General features: G+C 40.3%; 1 protein-coding gene across 1 annotated transcript in view; it reads left to right on the top strand.

The window, feature by feature from the left end:
* LOC134825694 (uncharacterized) overlaps positions 1 to 18,545 on the top strand; it is a gene marked incomplete at its 3' end in the record, with an annotated part of 46,202 nt that extends 27,657 nt beyond the window's left edge. Inside the window, exons 5-12 of the mRNA XM_063837900.1 lie at positions 2,563 to 2,670; positions 6,535 to 6,612; positions 8,510 to 8,613; positions 15,883 to 16,028; positions 17,065 to 17,130; positions 17,438 to 17,877; positions 18,066 to 18,123; positions 18,431 to 18,545. Of these exons, the coding sequence (XP_063693970.1) occupies positions 2,563 to 2,670; positions 6,535 to 6,612; positions 8,510 to 8,613; positions 15,883 to 16,028; positions 17,065 to 17,130; positions 17,438 to 17,877; positions 18,066 to 18,123; positions 18,431 to 18,545 (1,115 nt within the window). The remainder of the gene's footprint in view (positions 1 to 2,562; positions 2,671 to 6,534; positions 6,613 to 8,509; positions 8,614 to 15,882; positions 16,029 to 17,064; positions 17,131 to 17,437; positions 17,878 to 18,065; positions 18,124 to 18,430) is intronic.
* Positions 18,546 to 18,807: the final 262 nt, after the last annotated feature.

The following is an 18,807-nucleotide window of genomic DNA, read 5'->3' as shown; positions in this document are numbered from 1 at the left end:
GCTCGTTCTTCGCTGGATCTGTCTGGACATATCCATACATCTTTGTGCGTCTCCCTCAGTCTCCCTGTTTTCATCAGAATCTGATGAACCGCTGTTGAGCTTGGGACGGTGATCTTGACTGGTCGGATAGCCGTACTACCTGGCCTCTTCCAACCGACTCTAGTCGCTTCAAAGTGAGCTTTCTCCCCGATATCCTCCAAAACTGCGGTAACTAGCGCTGGAAGCTGTTCTTCCTCCTCTTCTTTCAGCCCAAACACGATCAGGTTCTTGCTCCTGTCCTCCTCTGCAGCCACACTCTTCATCACCTTCTTCAGGATTTTACTGTTGCAGACCGTACCACTTGCACTGTTCTTTTGAACAGCTGCACTATAGTTCTGAATCCCTGACTCCACCGTTGTTTGGACTGTCTCCTCAACAGACGTCTTAAGCAACTGTAGTTGTTCGTCCTTCTGCATCAGCAGCTGGCCCTGCAGTCTGATCACCTTTTCTTTGTCTGCTAGTGCTTCCGTCTTGAAGCACTCGATGATCTCCTTCAAGAGATACATCTGACTACTCTGCCGACGAACAAGGTCCACTGCATCCACAATCCAGCCAGACAGAGTCTGTTTATCCTTAGTCTTGATCTTTTCACGACTTTCGTAGTCAATGTCACGGTAGTCCATATGCAGGTCTTTTTCTAACTGAATGGACCAGCGTGCAACACAGCCTTCCACATCTTCCTGTTGATCATAGTTGAACTCCTTAATCAACTCCTGGGATCGGGTCAAAGTTGGGTCATCCCCCATAGTGTACTTGTATAGTAATGTACAAGTACACACGCAAAGGTAAACTATATACGCGGTAGCAGCAAACTGAACTTATTGCAAATTTACAAAAGATAAGAGAGCTCGATATTTGCAACACAAATGATTGACTTTTCAGATTCGCTGGTACACATCAAAGCCTGACAGTATCTATCATCATATGTCTGGACGTTAGTTATGGGGAGTTCATCATGTGTATAAAGTAAAACTCCACCTCCAACCCTAGCTTCTCTATCACTTCTGAACAGAGAGTAACCCGGAATTTCAAGTTGAGCATCCTCAATGTAAGACTTAAGCCATGTCTCTGTCAAGGCGATTAATGGAACGGTGTGGTTCTTGGCTTGTTCCTTTCTTAATTCGTCTTCAAGGTAAGAGGCTTTCCATCTGGAGGTGCTATGGGCGCTAGGGTTAAATGATTGAATGTTTAGCAGCCAGATGCTAGAATGTTCGACCAGTTCGCTTGGGGAGGAGGAAAACGACTCTGCGGTTGGAACTGGGGAGCAGGATGTTGGAACATGATGTTCTGGCTTGGAGGACCGTGAGGGACGAACTGCCTGATGATGTGCTGGTTGGCACTGGGGAAGAGCGAGGCAATTCTGTTCTCCTGAGTCACAATACTGGATTTTATGTTTTCGATCTCTTTCTGAAAAGTGGTCTGGAAGTTCGTCAGAAGGGATCGAATCTCTAAAAAATCCTTGTTCTCATGATGGGGTGTTGACTTAGTATGAGACTGAGAAGAAGAGCGCGTCCTTTTATTGTTTTCTGGTAAACTTTCTGGTAAACTCTGCATCACGTGTCTACTTCAGCAGTAACAGTAGCTCTGCTTGCTATCTAGTTTCTGGTTAACTCTGCATATTGTGTCTACTTCAGCTCATATATTCGTAGTACTTTTTTAAACCGTAGCTTTTGCTTTTCTCTAGTGATAGTCAGACGTTATTAACCATGTTTCTACTACTACTACTACTACTATTGTTAGAATGTTATATATAACGGAAACTTAATCTATAATAAGAATAAAAGTAAATACCATCGTCGTTTGTCTGTTACATCAGTAAAAACTTACATAAGTAAGTTGACTAGTTTAAGTTTGATCTGATTACCAAGTAGCTGGTAAACTAATCCCCCACACAGGACACAGTGTATACTGTATACTGTAGTTAAGTGTGTAAAACAAGTATTTGAGCGCAGAGTGTCGTCAACTGTTATTGTGTAATTTCTTGTCAGTTATGTTTAAATCCAATACTTTTGTGTTTTATTATATCAATAGTTTTTCTATTCAAGCTATATTATAATATAGTGAATTGATGGTACCATAGTAAGTTAATCTTTATCTGTATTTACAGCTGAAACTGGGGATACAGTCAATCACATGAGGCTAATCTATTTACTGCATTAATATTCCAGAATATTACTCATTTTCTAGTTACCATCACTGAGTAGCTCGTACCAGACAATATCAGTAAATTTCAATAGTCTCCTATTATTAGCTTTGTTGTTACTTTATGTTACTTTATGTTACTGTTATGTAACATTAGTAGTTTATTATTATTTCCTAGTGTTAGTATTTAAAATTAGCTGCCGAATCGGAATTAAGAGCTCTACATTTCTAAATTGTAGGAATTCAGCGCAATATTGCGCGGGGACCCTGATAAATCTTTGTATATTATACTATATGCTATATATATACTATATTATAGTATATATATATAGATTTATATTATATAATGTACAATGTATACTAATGTATAATGTACACCAGGTATTGTGATAGGAGATGTAGTGTGTACAATGAGTGTTCTACACCAGATCAGTAAACTGGACCCCAACTCTAAACTAAAACCTGTCAACCTGAAATCTATCAGAGCTGGTGAGTACATGTTTAGTGTATAGTGTACTTGTGTATAGTGTATAGTGTACTTGTGTACTTGTGTATAGTGTATAGTGTACTTGTGTACTTGTGTATAGTGTACTTGTGTACTTGTGTACTTGTGTACTTGTGTATAGTGTATAGTGTACTTGTGTATAGTGTACTTGTGTATAGTGTATTTGTGTATATAGTTTATAGTGTACTTGTGTACTTGTGTACTTGTGTACTTGTGTACTTGTGTACTTGTGTACTTGTGTACTTGTGTACTTGTGTACTTGTGTACTTGTGTACTTGTGTACTTGTGTACTTGTGTACTTGTGTACTTGTGTACTTGTGTACTTGTGTACTTGTGTACTTGTGTACTTGTGTACTTGTGTACTTGTGTACTTGTGTACTTGTGTACTTGTGTACTTGTGTCTCTCCCTTTACTGGGCTGTTGGGGGATGGGAAGGTAGAAATAGTAAAAAGTATGGCAAATGGAGGGACAATAAATAAAGATATCTTAACAATTAGCTGTATCTCAAACCAAACCATTAATTTAACTGTGTTAATCCAGTAACCCATTATGTACATAGTTACCAGGCGTTACCAGGCGTTACCAGAAAAACTAACAAGGGCTGGAACTGTCCTAACACTACGTCAGAATTTCCTGGGAATGATGATATAACTGAAATACCTGTAATCTTGCCAGAGTTACTCGACACGCCATTGATGTTAAGTGGTACCTTAAAAGGGTACACTTAAGGATCTTATTACAGTTCAAAGATATACCCGTCACGCTCCAGTACCACCACGTGCAATATACCCGTCACGCTCCAATACCACCACGTGCAATATACCCGTCACGCTCCAATACCACCACGTGCAATATACCCGTCACGCTCCAATACCACCACGTGCAATATACCCGTCACGCTCCAATACCACACGTGCAATATACCCGTCACGCTCCAATACCATCACGTGCAATATACCCGTCACGCTCCAATACCATCACGTGCAATATACCCGTCACGCTCCAGTACCACCACGTGCAATATACCCGTCACGCTCCAATACCACCACGTGCAATATACCAGTCACGCTCCAATACCACCACGTGCAATATACCCGTCACGCTCCAATACCACCACGTGCAATATACCCGTCACTCCAATACCACAACGTGTAATATACCCGTCACGCTCCAATACCACACGTGCAATATACCCGTCACGCTCCAATACCACCACGTGCAATATACCCGTCACACTCCAATACCACCACGTGCAATATACCCGTCACGCTCCAATACCACCACGTGCAATATACCCGTCACACTCCAATACCACCACGTGCAATATACCCGTCACACTTTAATACCACCACGTGCAATATACCCGTCACGCTCCAATACCACAACGTGTAATATACCCGTCACGCTCCAATACCACACGTGCAATATACCCGCCACGCTCCAATACCACCACGTGCAATATACCCGTCACGCTCCAATACCACCACGTGCAATGCCCAAAATATTACTTTGCTAATCACGTTTATAAAATACTAATATATACAATGTATATTATACACGGATTTTATGTAGCTCCCACCACAAGCTACTAGGAGCTAGAGTAGATTAAACACTACTCACACGCTGTAGTAGTAGTAGTGTATACTGTACAGTCTCGTGACTGCGGTGTATAGTAACAGATTAAAGAGTAATGCTTGCTGGACCTGTATCTCTAACTTCGCGTGGGCAAATTGGTTTTTATAATATTACAGAATACAGACATAATAATATTATGTACCTTTAGATGTTATATTTTAGACTATTATAGTCGGACAAACTGAAGCTCTTTACTTTAGTTACTGATCGGTTCAATGTAGAACTAGGTTTTTGAGTCTCTAACCACAGTATTTACAATAGCAGTATGTCAAGTATTAATTACAACTATCAGTAGTCGTGATGAAAGTCTCTTAGAATGAGTTAGGAATCAAGTTACAGTAGCTAGAGGTTGCTTAGCTAGGTTTCCTAGAGGCAGACACAACAAGTGTACACGTGACCAGAGGTGGACACGTGATCCTAGGTGGAAGCTGATATGTTCCTCACTGTTATCTGTATTTGTGTGCTATTGTATTTAACAGTCACTGCATTGGTCTCTTTAATTAATTAAGGAAGAGAGAGGATTATTTCAGTCGTGTCATTTCCTTACCTATTGTCATGACAACAGAGGGTGGGGTAAAAACCAGCCAATCACAGAGCAGTATTTCTGGGGTGAACCAATGGGAAGGCTAGGATAAGAGACACGTGATGATTTGGTAGTGTTGTACGAGGTAGTTTTAGTCTGGTAGTTCTGACACTTGCCTCAATCTTACCAATATAGAACTGCTGGTAACTACTGGTAACTACTGGTAACTTCGCCACTGCTGGTAACTACGCTGGTAACTACGCCACTGCATAAAAATATTGTGGGACATAGCATCAGGCATCCTGAGCTACTTGCCACTTGCCAGTGACTTAGTGTTATGGGAACCTATGCATGGTAGAGCACAGCAAGGCCGACCAAGACAAAGCTACTTGTCTATGTTACTGAAGGAAGTTGGGACAAACTCTAAAGAGGAACTGCGAACCCTGATGCGGGACAGGGATATATGGAGGTGGTGGTGGTGGTGATGGGCTAGGCGTCTAAGGGTCCCTCAAGCAAGGTCTTCTTAGCAAACGCCAGGATTTCTATCGGGTTGGTGGTTAGTATGTCCAAGTTTAAGTCAGATTTTCCGAAGATTTCTTCTCTCGTCCTGATCGTTGCAGGGCACCGAATCCAGTGTGGTACTGTTTCTTCTTCTTCTCCGCACGGGGACAAGTTGCACTCTTTGTAGATCCTATTTTTGTAGTGGGACAGGTGAAGGCTCTGAGTTGTGCTAGCAGCGCTCCGTCTTTCCTGCTCTCTATTTTACTGTCCGCTCTTTTTCTGTTGTATCCCTTGTAAGTCTGGGAGACCAGGTGGTGTTGGGGGTCGCTATCCTTGATGTGAGCCTTCGCTACTGCTCTGGCTACTCCGTATGAGATTGTAGACTGTCCTTGGCCCAGGTCTGGCGTAGTATATCGGACTCAGTTCCGACATAGTAGTAGTAGTAGTTCTTAGTTTTAAAGTTAAATTTGAAGGATTTAAAAAAGATATGATTTTTAAAAGTTTTGTTAATGATTGTTATTTTTGGAATGTTTCAAATGAGGTTTTAGGAAAATTTTAGGGAACCGATTATGTTATTAATAAAGAAAAGCATAATGAATATCTTAGGTTTAATCCCCATGTTGCTAAGAAACGTTTTATTAACTTATATAGTAGTGGAAAGTATAATTAGGTAGATTTTTACTGGGCCTTTGAACTTAGAATGTTATTTAAATTTTTAAATCTTTGTAGAAATATTTATAATGACATGTGATGATGTTTGTGTCACTCACTCTCAGTAAATGATACGCCACTGCCACTCACAGTAAATATTTGGGAATTGGGAAAGGAAACTGATTTCTGGGGTATTATAAACTACCGAATTTGTCTAAATAGAACCTGGATAATATCATGATATCATATTAGATACCTTACGAGACACGATTAACGCTATAACGTTTCGATTCAAACTTTGTTTTTTCTGCTTACAAGCTGCGTTTAGAAGCATCCACAGAATGGATGCCAAATCAAATAAATCCTGATGCATAATTATAATCAACAAAGAGGTTGGAATCTTCCTTAATTGTGTATTGAAACTCCCTGAACGTCTGTGTTCAGGTATAAGCTAATATACAAGCTAATATTAGCTAATATACAATCTAATATAAGCTAATACAGAAATGAAACATTTCATAATAATGTGTATGCTCAGGTAAGAAGACGCTAGACAGACAGATGTCAGATAGATATCCTATACAGACAGGGCCAATAAGCGAGTTCAACAAATCAGGTTACATTTATATGCTACTTTTCTATTTGCTGTAAGACGTGCAGTAGTATAGTGTAGGTCCTATTAATATGTTTCCAGTTGCTCAAAGTTAACATGTAGTTAACACGTAACAGCAGCCTATTGTACAGCTATATTTACGTAGCGGCATCAAATCACTCAGGTCCTTGGTAATTAATTTCTGACAATCGCAAATTGTCCTCAAATTATGCCGAAATGTCGCTAACAATCTCACAATGTTTTATTTGTTGAGTGTCAAGTGGGCAGGTGTTTAGTGTAGCCCCAAATAGAACTCCATTGTTGGTTCATGTGTATTGCTGAGGGAGTTAAGGGGATGTAACTATCCGCTTTGTTGTTAGACTTATAATCGGCCCCCTTCATGTGCAAATGTAGACACGGTGGATGATCACTTAACCGCACGCGCGGGGGTCTCACAACACTATGGGATTCTCGCGCCGGAATTGGCGCGGTATTTGGAGCGCGCGTTTCGTGCGCGTTTGTTTTGGTCCCCTGCCAGGAATCCAAACTACCCGATATCGTTATTGTGTTATATCGTAATTTGTGACGAACTCTACCTTTTCAGAGAAATTACAAGTTCTACTGAAACAATGCGCAGAACTATCAGACAGACTACACAACTTGCAATTGACAGAAGAAAGCATCTTAAATAGTCCGAGACCGCGACACTCAACAGAAGGTTCACCGTCTGCGGACAAACCGACTGACACACAAACAATCTGTATAACAGACGAACCCTGCTACCAGAGACCACACATTTCACCTCTACTCAAAACTTTAGTAACTCAGTCCCCTATAAGTTCAGTTCGCGTGCTAGAGCAACAACCAGTTCACAGTTACACATCGTCAGCAAGTAGCAATCTAGAACCTGTTGCTATTCTAAGACAAAAGAACGCGAACATTGAGCTGAAAAACATTGCGATAAGATGGTCCCAGTCACTACCAGAAGTGTTACCATGGTTACCAGACCCGGCTACATCTGACAGTTTTACAAGTGTTGCTATCCTAGACTCAGTGAGTCTGGCTAGCTCTAATGACGCATGTTCTCTTTGTAAAGATGGAAATGGTAACGGCTCCTGCAAAGGTTCGTCTCCTTGTGTTAGGAATTTGATATAATCCACTGTGAGCCACGCCTGTTGCACGCCAAGTAAGGTCAGATCACTAATGTGAAGTTAGTTCCTACATGTCGAGACTAGGGTTGGTCTGACGAACAATATTACAGAGGCGGCTATTGAGGGCGGCCTTTGCAATATTACGTAACTTGTCCTCGTGTCTCTCCTCCTTGCATTACATCACGCCTCCTCCACAGTACTCACAAGCGGGGGAGGCGTGTTTTATTAAACCAGCAGGAATACTCAGAATAGCAGTAGTATTACCTTATATGGGCATCACGTGGCTACCACTACCAGTAGTGTTACAGGAATAGCAGTAGTATTACAGCTATTGGTAGAGCAAGACACGCGAAATGTCGAGGTTCTGGGATCATTCCCCAGTTGTCCCTAGTTTTTCAGAATTAATCATCACCTATAATAGACAGCATGAGAGTAGGCCCTGCCATCTCGAAGTGATAATAATATTATAGCTCTCAATATACCAGTTCAGGAATATCTCCCGAATCAATTAAAACTAATAATAAAGCGGCAGTGAATTATATCGACTGTTCCATCTGCACTTCTGCAGTCTGCAGAATTTTACAGCTTAATTTGGACATTCGTCCTTTTGTCTGAATATCTAATTAACTGTTTAATCAGATTTCGTGAATTAATCAGACAGACCAATATCTCTATGCCACGTAAATTCTCAACCAATACCTACGAGTATACTATATATATAGTAAACTAAAATAGCGCTGATTTTATCTGACGTTGCCTTCCTGTTTCAGCGACAATCGGACCATGCGGTGCCAAGTCAATGCCAGTGTTGTATCGCTCCTTCGACAGTTTGACTGGTTCTGATACTCAGCGTAGAAGTCAAGGCAGTCAGGAGGTAAGTTATATTGTATATACAATATACAATATACATTATATATTATACATTATACAATATACATTATACAATATACATTATACATTATACATTATACATTATACATTATACATTATACATTATACATTATACATTATACATTCAGAGAAGACTTATTCCATCTGAGAGATTTAGCTCAACACCAAGCCTTAATTGAACAGTCCGATCTAGTCCTGATAAGTGCCGGAGTAAATGATCTCAGATACGGTCGAGCTGATCCCATGACTTTGCACAACCACCTAAAGCATTTCACAAGTAAATTCAGAACGGAATTCATTTTTGACGCTATCACACCTCTTAACCTGAGTGCAGACCCCTATTTTGAGCTGAACGACAGAATTGACAACCTGAACGAACTGCTTCTCCACTTTCCTCTACGTTCGGCCAATTTTCACCTGTTTGACAACCTGAATTTTGGTCTGCCTCACCTCGCACGAGACGGCCTTCACCTAAACAACACTGGGAAATCTATAGTAACTGCATGCTGGGTAGACTCTATTCTAATAAGCCTAGGGTTTCGTAAAGGATCATTACCCCTAAGACGTCCATTTTTAGATTTATACTATGACTATATGAACAGTTTCGGTTTCGGTTTCGGATGAGAATTGAATAAATAAAACTATTGTCAATACCAATACTAAACAAAAAGACTGATCTGCAAACATATTTCAAACCAAGTCAACGTAGCACGGCAAATTTAAAACCTTAAAACAAGTCGTATCTTAACAAGTTACACACTCACACCTTTCATACTATAACCCGTCTTATCAGTAATCAAAATAAAGCTTATCAGTTATCCTAATCAGTAATTACAGTCCCCTATGTAACATTATTGGTAATAAACACTTAAACACTTAAAATCGAAATTTTGATACACTATCTACACAATAAAATACATTGCCCATAGCACATTTTACTATATTGTACTAATACAGAAATCATTAAATTTCAGTGACAATACACCTAACTTTTGACGTTTGACTAACTTCTGCTTTACTACTAGACAAACATGACTCCACCGTATTACTCTTTTGACTGATCCACATTCCGTTGTCCTCGCAAAAGTCAATTTCGTACAGTTGAAGTTAAGCTACATTAAAGTTTAAGCTACACGTTTCATCACAGTTTCAGTATAAGTTACTTGCTCTCCGAGCATACTCGCTTGCTAGTTAGTTAGTTTTTGTTTTTTTTTATTTTTATTTTTAAATAGATAGTTTGGATTAGTTTAGATTATTAGTTAGTTAGAATATCAGTCAGGATCTGTTAGCACACAAAACTGTTAGTTTTCGCGAAGCAGGTCTGACTTTCATATATATAATTATAGCAATATACATTTATCATATACATTTTTCTTTTGACTAACCAAATCATAACGGAATTTTATCAGCTTTATTTATCAACTTCATGAACACTAATGGTGAAGTCAGCAATAGTCAAAAATAAAAATCAAATGCACGGCCTGTCCGGGTTGGTGTTACTCTAAGTCTAACCTGCGTACTTGTGCATGGTGCGAGGGCCCTGTGCACAAGAAATGTTTCCAGGAAACTTTAGGTTGCATCAGATGTTGCGAATCAATTATTCCTGGTTACAATGTAGATACATTCGATCTCTATGATAAGTTCGACCACCTTAACGCATCACGTCTTAGTTTCAATCCATATGATCGCTCGCACTTAATAAATTCCATTGGCAATAGTTTAGATCAGAACAGTGACACAAACAACGAATACTGGAATGAAATAAGCGAAATCCTAACCAAGTGCAAATATCAAGAACCTAAAAACGTTACAAACTCCGCCAAGGACGAGTTAGAAGCACTTTCATTAAATATACGATCACTAGCAAAAAACATAACATATCTCAGAGAAGAAATCCACACCTTCTCAAAATGCGATGTATTATGCTTTAATGAAACTAACTGTAACATTGATAAGCTGCCTAATGGTATTGATGATATCATGATCGAGGGTTTTCACGAACCTGTTATACAAGCACCTTTGAGGAAATCGGGGAGAGGAGGTGGGTTAGCAATTTATATAAATAAACGCGTGTGCGATTTCGAGAAAATTGAACGTATTGACTTAGCTCTGGATCCTGAAGATATGAGTGGCGAGTTTCAACTAGTCAAAATTCATAACTGCAAAGGTCTTAACAAAACGAAGGTAATAGTAAATTTCTACAGATCACCGTCAAGAGATACTAATAATTTCATTAGCTTACTCGATCACGTACTCAATAGACTAGATAGACACTCACGCAAACACGTTATGTTTCATGGCGATGCAAATATTGATCTTATCAAATATGACACCGATTCCTCAAGCCAGAACCTCATTGATACACTGGCAAAATATGGTTTTGCTCAAACAGTTTCCAAACCAACACGAGTCACTGACCACAGTGCCACCCTTATTGACCATGTTTACACAAATAATATTGAAAACACATTAAGTAGTAACGTTCTAACACTCGACATCTCTGATCATCTTGCAACACTAGCCACTATAAAGCTACGTGCAGTATCACAAAAGCACACCACACACTCGAATAGGACCAATACCACAAAATATCGTCAAACACGTACTATTAATGAAGCCAACAATGCCATCTTCAAGGAGCTATTGGAAGGGGAGACGTGGGAGGAAGCGCGGGAATCAGGCTGTGCAAATGAACAGTATGATAAATTCTCAGAAATCTACATGAAACATTACAACACTTTTATTCAAATTTCTGATTGTTTCTGAATAGACTCAGTGAAGACAAATTCTAATGGAAATAAATAGCTGAATAACGTATCGACATTTCTACGTCATACTCATATTCTGAAATAGTATTAATTCAATTATAACGATCAATATTCACATTAAAAATTTGACGACGAAATTTATTTCAAACAAAATATATAACTGTAAAATAGTTATCAACCGTAAATAGTTTTTAACGAAATCGGAGCAAATATGAACATAAAACTGACAAAATTGGGCTCATCTGAAAATTAACGAATAGCGTGGCGTTATACAGGAGATAAAAGATTAAAAGAGATAAAAGAATTAAACGAGAATATTACTATTTACACGTCACTCAACTAAAAACTGTGTTAGATTGTTCAACTCTGTTTTATCGTTGAGTGTTGGTTTATTTTCAACTAAAAATCGGGCTTCTTTAATCTTTCTGTTGATGAGTGATGTTCCTCTATCTACGATTTGAAGTTTAAGCTTTGGGGGGCCTTTGTGCTGAGGGTGACTTTCCCTGTAGTGCTTTGCTAGTGGCTTATCTTCGTAAGATTTTGCTGTTGGATTTGCCGCACTACGGTAATGCTCGTCGAACCTGCACTTGATCGGTCTGTATGTTTCCCCACCATAGTTCTCGGTACAATTGTCTACTTCGCAAGTGATGTGGTAGACGGTATTAGTTGTGGTGCATTCTCCATCGGTTAAAGCTGCGCATGTTCTGCAGTTTGATGTTGTACAGGATTTCTTGTCAAGGGGTCTGGAGTCTGTAAGGAGATCCTTCAGTTTCCGTCCAGGTTTCTCGACAATTTTGATGGGGAGTCCACTATGTCTGACAGCATCTCTGTATTTGCGACTAGTAGCTTCGTTGACATAGGGTAGTTTGAGAATCGCTCCGTCTTGGTCTTTGTTCTGTACGTTCTGATTAATTCTCTTTCTACGTTTTCTCTTGTTCTTTATGGTTTCTAAGACTCTATCAGTGTAGCCGTTGTTGATGAGAAGTTTATCTATCATCTTTTCTGAGTACTTCTCGTTTTCTCTGTTGTTAGAGACTGCCTCTGCGGTGTTGTACATACTCTCAACAGTAGCATTCTTTGTACGTGTTGTATGATGAGAGTTGTAGTGGAGGGTGAGTGGCTTTTTCTGTGGTTTTCTGTAGAGTCTAGAATGTACTATTCCATCTGAGTCGATCTTTATTTCCGTGTTGAGGAAGGGAACAAAGTCGTTCTGATTGTCAGGGTAGTCTACAGTTAGTTTGATAAGTTTGTCAGGATCTTGTTGTTCGATGAGGTTGCACAGTTGCTGAGCTTTTCGTCTGTTGGTGGTGGCTCCGTTTAGATCGTCGTAAAACCTGCTGTAGGTGGGCAGTGTTATCCTCAGGTCTACGTAGACTGAAAGTTTTTCCAGTTTCCACATTTTGACAGTAGCTAGTATAGGTGCAGGGTTGGTTCCCATGAACAATCCAAGAAGCTGTAGGTAGACTTGATTGTTGTAGACAAAATATGACTTTCCTAGGGTTGTCTCTAGTAGTTCTTGTAAATCAGAGAGATGGAGACCGTATTTCGTTAAAAACTATTTACGGTTGATAACTATTTTACAGTTATATATTTTGTTTGAAATAAATTTCGTCGTCAAATTTTTAATGTGAATATTGATCGTTATAATTGAATTAATACTATTTCAGAATATGAGTATGACGTAGAAATGTCGATACGTTATTCAGCTATTTATTTCCATTAGAATTTGTCTTCACTGAGTCTATTCAGAAACAATCAGAAATTTGAATAAAAGAACTATCAAATCATGAGACTCAAAAACACTACACGAATCCACCACATTACAACACTGCATACCCCGTTAAGAGCAATCGTAGTCGTCGCGAAAATGAACGGTCTGATCCGAAGCCGTGGATACTTCCATGGCTCGAAACGGCCTGCTCACGTAAACAGCATTTATATCATCTGAATATCACTGAGCCTACTTATGAAAACATAGCCGCATACGATAAAATGAAATTATTTTGCAGTAAACACGTTAATCTTGCCAAGGAGCGGTATTACAAAAAACAATTTGAAAAATATCAGGACTGTTCCAAAAAACAATGGGAGATAATCAACGGCCTGCTAAACAGAAAAAGACGGGGATCTGATCAGATTAGATTGAGGGATACTGACGGGACGATCCTGAGTACTAACTCGGCTGTCGCTGAAAAGTTTAATGGCTACTTTTCCAGCATCGCAGCCAACATCAAGTCTCAGATCAGTTCCCGACAGACCTTCGATCCTGGGGGGTTCCAGGACTATCTGACCGGGTCATGTCCAACGTCTATCTACCTTGAACCTGCGACACCTATCGAGATACATAGAATTATTATTGGCCTCAAAAATAAGGCAACTCTCGATTCAAAAATTGAGCCTTTGAAAATAGCTAGCACATGCCAAAATTTTGTATGTACCTTTGCATCAGTAGTCAACACATCTTTTGCAGAGGGAACTTTCCCTAAAGCTCTGAAAACCGCAAAAGTTACACCTATACACAAAGGAGGTTCCAAACTCGACGTAGCAAATTATAGACCTATCTCGCTTTTGGGCTCGTTCTCAAAAATTTACGAAAAACTCATGCACAGGCGGGTATTAGAATTTCTCGACAAGAATAACTCACTATTCGAGAATCAATACGGATTCCGACCAGGAAGATCATGCGAGCATGCGCTTCTCAATGCTCAGAGCTCCATTCTGCATTCCCTAAATAAGAACCAAATAACACTACTATTACTTTTAGACTATAGTAAGGCATTTGACGTCCTAGATCACGCGACATTACTCAGGAAACTTGAGCATTACGGTATTCGCGGCATTGCCTTGAAATGGTTCGAGTCATACCTTAATGGTCGCAGTCAATTTGTCTCCTTGAACGGCTCCAATTCATCATTAGAATCTATGGTATACGGTGTTCCACAAGGTAGCATATTAGGCCCCCTGCTTTTCGTTATATATATCAATGACTTACCAGGAATCAGTAACTTAGCTAAATTTATATTATACGCAGACGATGCAAATATAATTATCACCGGATCAAATATACAAGAAATTGTATCCAAAATCGACCACCTCACTGATGTGTTGATAAAATGGGTTTACTCAAACGGCTTAGCTCTTAATTTGAAGAAGACTTGCTATATGGTATTTTCAAAAAGACGGGTAGACCTATCGTCTCTACAGGTAAGAATTGACAACACTCCTATTGAACGCAAAACGGAGGCCAGATTTTTAGGAGTTATCGTCGACGACAAACTAAACTGGGCCAGCCACATTCGTGCTGTCAAAACAAAAATGTCACGGTTTATAGGTGTTATGTTCAAAATAAAACGCAAATTACCAATCAAAGCACGCTTACAGATCTTCCAAAGTTTTGTACAATCTCACTTAAATTTCTGTTCGCTCGTTTGGGGTTTTGCTGCAAAATCTCATATTAACTCACTGTTCACTAAACAAAAACAAGGAATACGAGCAGTTATGCCGGGTTACGTGAATTACTATTACAAAGATGGTAAACTTCCGGATCATACTAAAGCTACGTTTAAAGAGTACGAAATATTAACTGTACACGGGGTAATCATAAAAAATGCTCTGACTCTGATGCACAAGATAAATTACATGCCTGGCCTTCTGCCGTCGTCGATAAAAGACTTATTTCCTCCCGATTTACCAAAGTATGGCACATCTTATGACGACAATATCGACTGGCTAACAACGTACTCTCAACCAGATCTACGCGCTAGTGTTCTGTATAAAGGTCCAATATTAGCTATTACCGAGCACAACATTAGTCGCATAACTTGCCCATCTAGCATTTTCTCAATAAGCATTTATAAGAAATCAGCAAAGCGTGTAATGATAGAACTACAAAGCTCAGGAAACGATGAAGAATGGCCAACTTTTCTGTTACATAATTTACCCGGGCTACGTAAATCAGCAAGATCAGGCACTCAACAAATCAACTACCGAGAATAACCTAAGGAATAAGTAAAACTAGACGGTTAGCACACCATTAGAACAGCCGTTAATAGCAACCTAACATATTATGCAGCTCAACTTTCACTATTATATCCCATCTAAATCACTTATCGTGCCATCCTGACAGCACATTCCATATTTCACTGCCAACTAGCGCAAACCTATACTGATAAAACACCTACGACAGTATTATCAAGTAAAGAATTTTATATAAACGTTTAAGCTTTTAAATGTGTTTGCAGATCAGGGTCATCAGAATCAACTGATAAAATCTAGACGAAATAACTATGAGTTCGATGGCATGTAATTTGCGTGCCCTTCGGGGATTAATATTGATTATTACAATTATTATATATTTTGAGTAAACATTGACTGGTGTAAAAGCCAGCCCCAAACAAACAAACAAACAAAACATTATACATTATACATCTATATAAAGAACCTGTGATGAATAAACCCGTTTACTAATAAACTTACTTCCCCAGGTACTATCTCCAACAGGAAGTCGACCCAAACGTCCCAACTCATTTGATCTGTCTCCAGACACTCCCGTTATTATAGAAGACCAGGATATGGACGACGAGGGGATTATTCAGATCGGCCAGAGGAAGATTAGAGAGTCTCAGAATAAGTGAGTTATGGTTTGGTACCCCCCCCCCCCTCAGAATAAGTGATTTAAGGTTTGGTACCCCCCCCTCTCAGAATAAGTTAGTTAAGGTTTGGTACCCCCCCCCTCCTCTCAGAATAAGTTAGCTAAGGTTTGGTACCCCCCCCCCCTCAGAATAAGTGAGTTATGGTTTGGTACCCCCCCCCCCCTCAGAATAAGTGATTTATGGTTTGGTACCCCCCCCCCCCTCAGAATAAGTGATTTAAGGTTTGGTACCCCCCCCTCTCAGAATAAGTTAGTTAAGGTTTGGTACCCCCCCCTCCTCTCAGAATAAGTTAGCTAAGGTTTGGTACCCCCCCCCCCTCAGAATAAGTGAGTTATGGTTTGGTACCCCCCCCCCCCTCAGAATAAGTGATTTATGGTTTGGTACCCCCCCCCCCCTCAGAATAAGTGAGTTATGGTTTGGTACCCCCCCCCCCCCCCCCCCCTCAGAATAAGTGATTTAAGGTTTGGTACCCCCCCCCCCCCCTCTCAGAATAAGTTAGTTAAGGTTTGGTACCCCCCCTCTCAGAATAAGTTAGTTAAGGTTTGGTACCCCCCCCCTCAGAATAAGTGAGTTATGGTTTGGTACCCCCCCGGCCCCCCCCCCCCTCAGAATAAGTGATTTATGGTTTGGTACCCCCCCCCCTCAGAATAAGTTAGTTAAGGTTTGGTACCCCCCCCCCCCTCTCAGAATAAGTTAGTTAAGGTTTGGTACCCCCCCCCCCCCTCAGAATAAGTGATTTATGGTTTGGTACCCCCCCCCTCAGAATAAGTGATTTAAGGTTTGGTACCCCCCCCCCCTCAGAATAAGTTAGTTAAGGTTTGGTACCCCCCCCCCCCCTCTCAGAATAAGTTAGTTAAGGTTTGGTACCCCCCCCCCCCCTCAGAATAAGTGATTTATGGTTTGGTACCCCCCCCCCCCCTCCCCCCCCCTCCCCCACGTAACGTTCTACTTTGCAGTAGTAGTTACCCTTTTATTTGACTTTTGAATTGGCTTGTTACAATCTCTTATTTTCAGTGAGAACTACAACTCACAGAATACAAGGAGTGATTTTAAACGTGCTCAAACGCTCAGTTTAAGAAGGTTGGAATTTTATTACATTCTTTTCTTGTACTCTGTACTTTCTATTTTGTACTTTCACTTTCTATTTTCACTTAACTTGCACTTTCTATTTTGACTCTGAATATCTATTTGAGCAGGCGTTCAAGTATGATCTCATTATAATAGAGGTCTAGAACAATAGCTACTAGGTTACAGTGGTTACTAGGTTACAGTGTTTACTAGGTTACAGTGGTTACTAGGTTGCAGTGGTTACTAGGTAACGAGGTCTAGAACAATAGCGTCACCGGTCACTGGGAGGAATACCTGCAAATTAACCTTATCTCCCCAGAAGTGGACCCATGATGGATAATGTCATGATAAAGATAAACGGCAGTCACTCGATCCGTCACTCCAGACCGCTGATGAACGGTCCCATCTCCCCCTTACACCCTATGGTAGTGCCCCGGAACCAAGTAATGGACCCCATGGCAGCTGCTCACAGCCAGGGGATGGTTCCCATGGCAGCTGCTCACAGCCAGGGGATGGTTCCCATGGCAGCTACTCACAGCCAGGGGATGGTTCCCATGGCAGCTGCTCACAGCCAGGGGATGGTTCCCATGGCAGCTGCTCACAGCCAGGGGATGGTTCCCATGGTAGCTGCTCACAGCCAGGGGATGGTTCCCATGGTAGCACCACGAACACATGGTCTGGTCACTGCACAGCAGGGCACTGATCCTGGACTGTACGACCATTTGAGAGCAGCTAGTATTACCAGCAATTCCAATAACAGTGAGTAAATCTAGGAGGAAAAGGTTAATTTTAGCGCCCTTAAAACCGAGTGAGGTCGATAAGCAAAAACGGTATACTGATTTATTGGAGATTTTGTATTCTATTTCATGTACAGAATCATATTTACAGACCTCAGATTAAGGTTAATTACATAAAATATTTGGTTTAACTTAGTAATCTTTATCCAGATATCGCAGGAAATGGATCTATGGACTGCCTGTCTAACACTGATAACAATAGCTCAAGGTGAGTTACTATTATTTCTGTTTTACTAGTACTTTCGCTTTCTGTTTTACTTTATCTCACTCTTTCGCTTTCTGTTTCACTTTATCTCACTAGTACTTTCGCTTTCTGTTTCACTTTATTTCACTAGTACTTTCGCTTCCTATTTCACTAGTACTTTCGCTTTCTGTTTTACTCCCTCTTTTGCTTTCTGTTTCACTTTATCTCACTCTTTCGCTTTCTGTTTCACTTTCTCTCACTCTTCTGCTTTATGTCTCACTTCCTCCCACTCTATCCAGTAGTTGCAGAAGTAACGTTATATTTGTGTCAGGTGTGATAATGTGAGCGACAGAAACAGTTTCTCCAGTCTACAGTGGGACAACACGTCTCACAGTAACCATGGTAACACGTCTCACTCTAAAGCTAAAGTTAATCTCAGCAATCAGGTGACTCTCATTATTAGGTTTCATATACCGCGGTAACCATGGTAACACTTCATATACCGCGGTAACCATGGTAACACTTCATATACCGCGGTAACCATGGTAACACTTCATATACCGCGGGAAGTAGCGGAGAATTGGTGTGAGTTTGTAGTGACACGTGATACTTATCCGGGAATTTTTGTAGTTAGTTGTAAATTACGACTCTTAAACAACGCCCCACTTACTCATCTTACTCATGATAGTTGTAAATTAGTTGTAAATT

The sequence above is a fragment of the Bolinopsis microptera genome, unplaced genomic scaffold, assembly GCF_026151205.1.
Source record: "Bolinopsis microptera isolate Bmic1 unplaced genomic scaffold, MBARI_Bmic_1.0 sca15, whole genome shotgun sequence".
NCBI lineage: Eukaryota > Metazoa > Ctenophora > Tentaculata > Lobata > Bolinopsidae > Bolinopsis > Bolinopsis microptera.
Note: the sequence above shows the minus strand (reverse complement) of the source record. Positions and strands in the feature narration are given on the sequence as shown.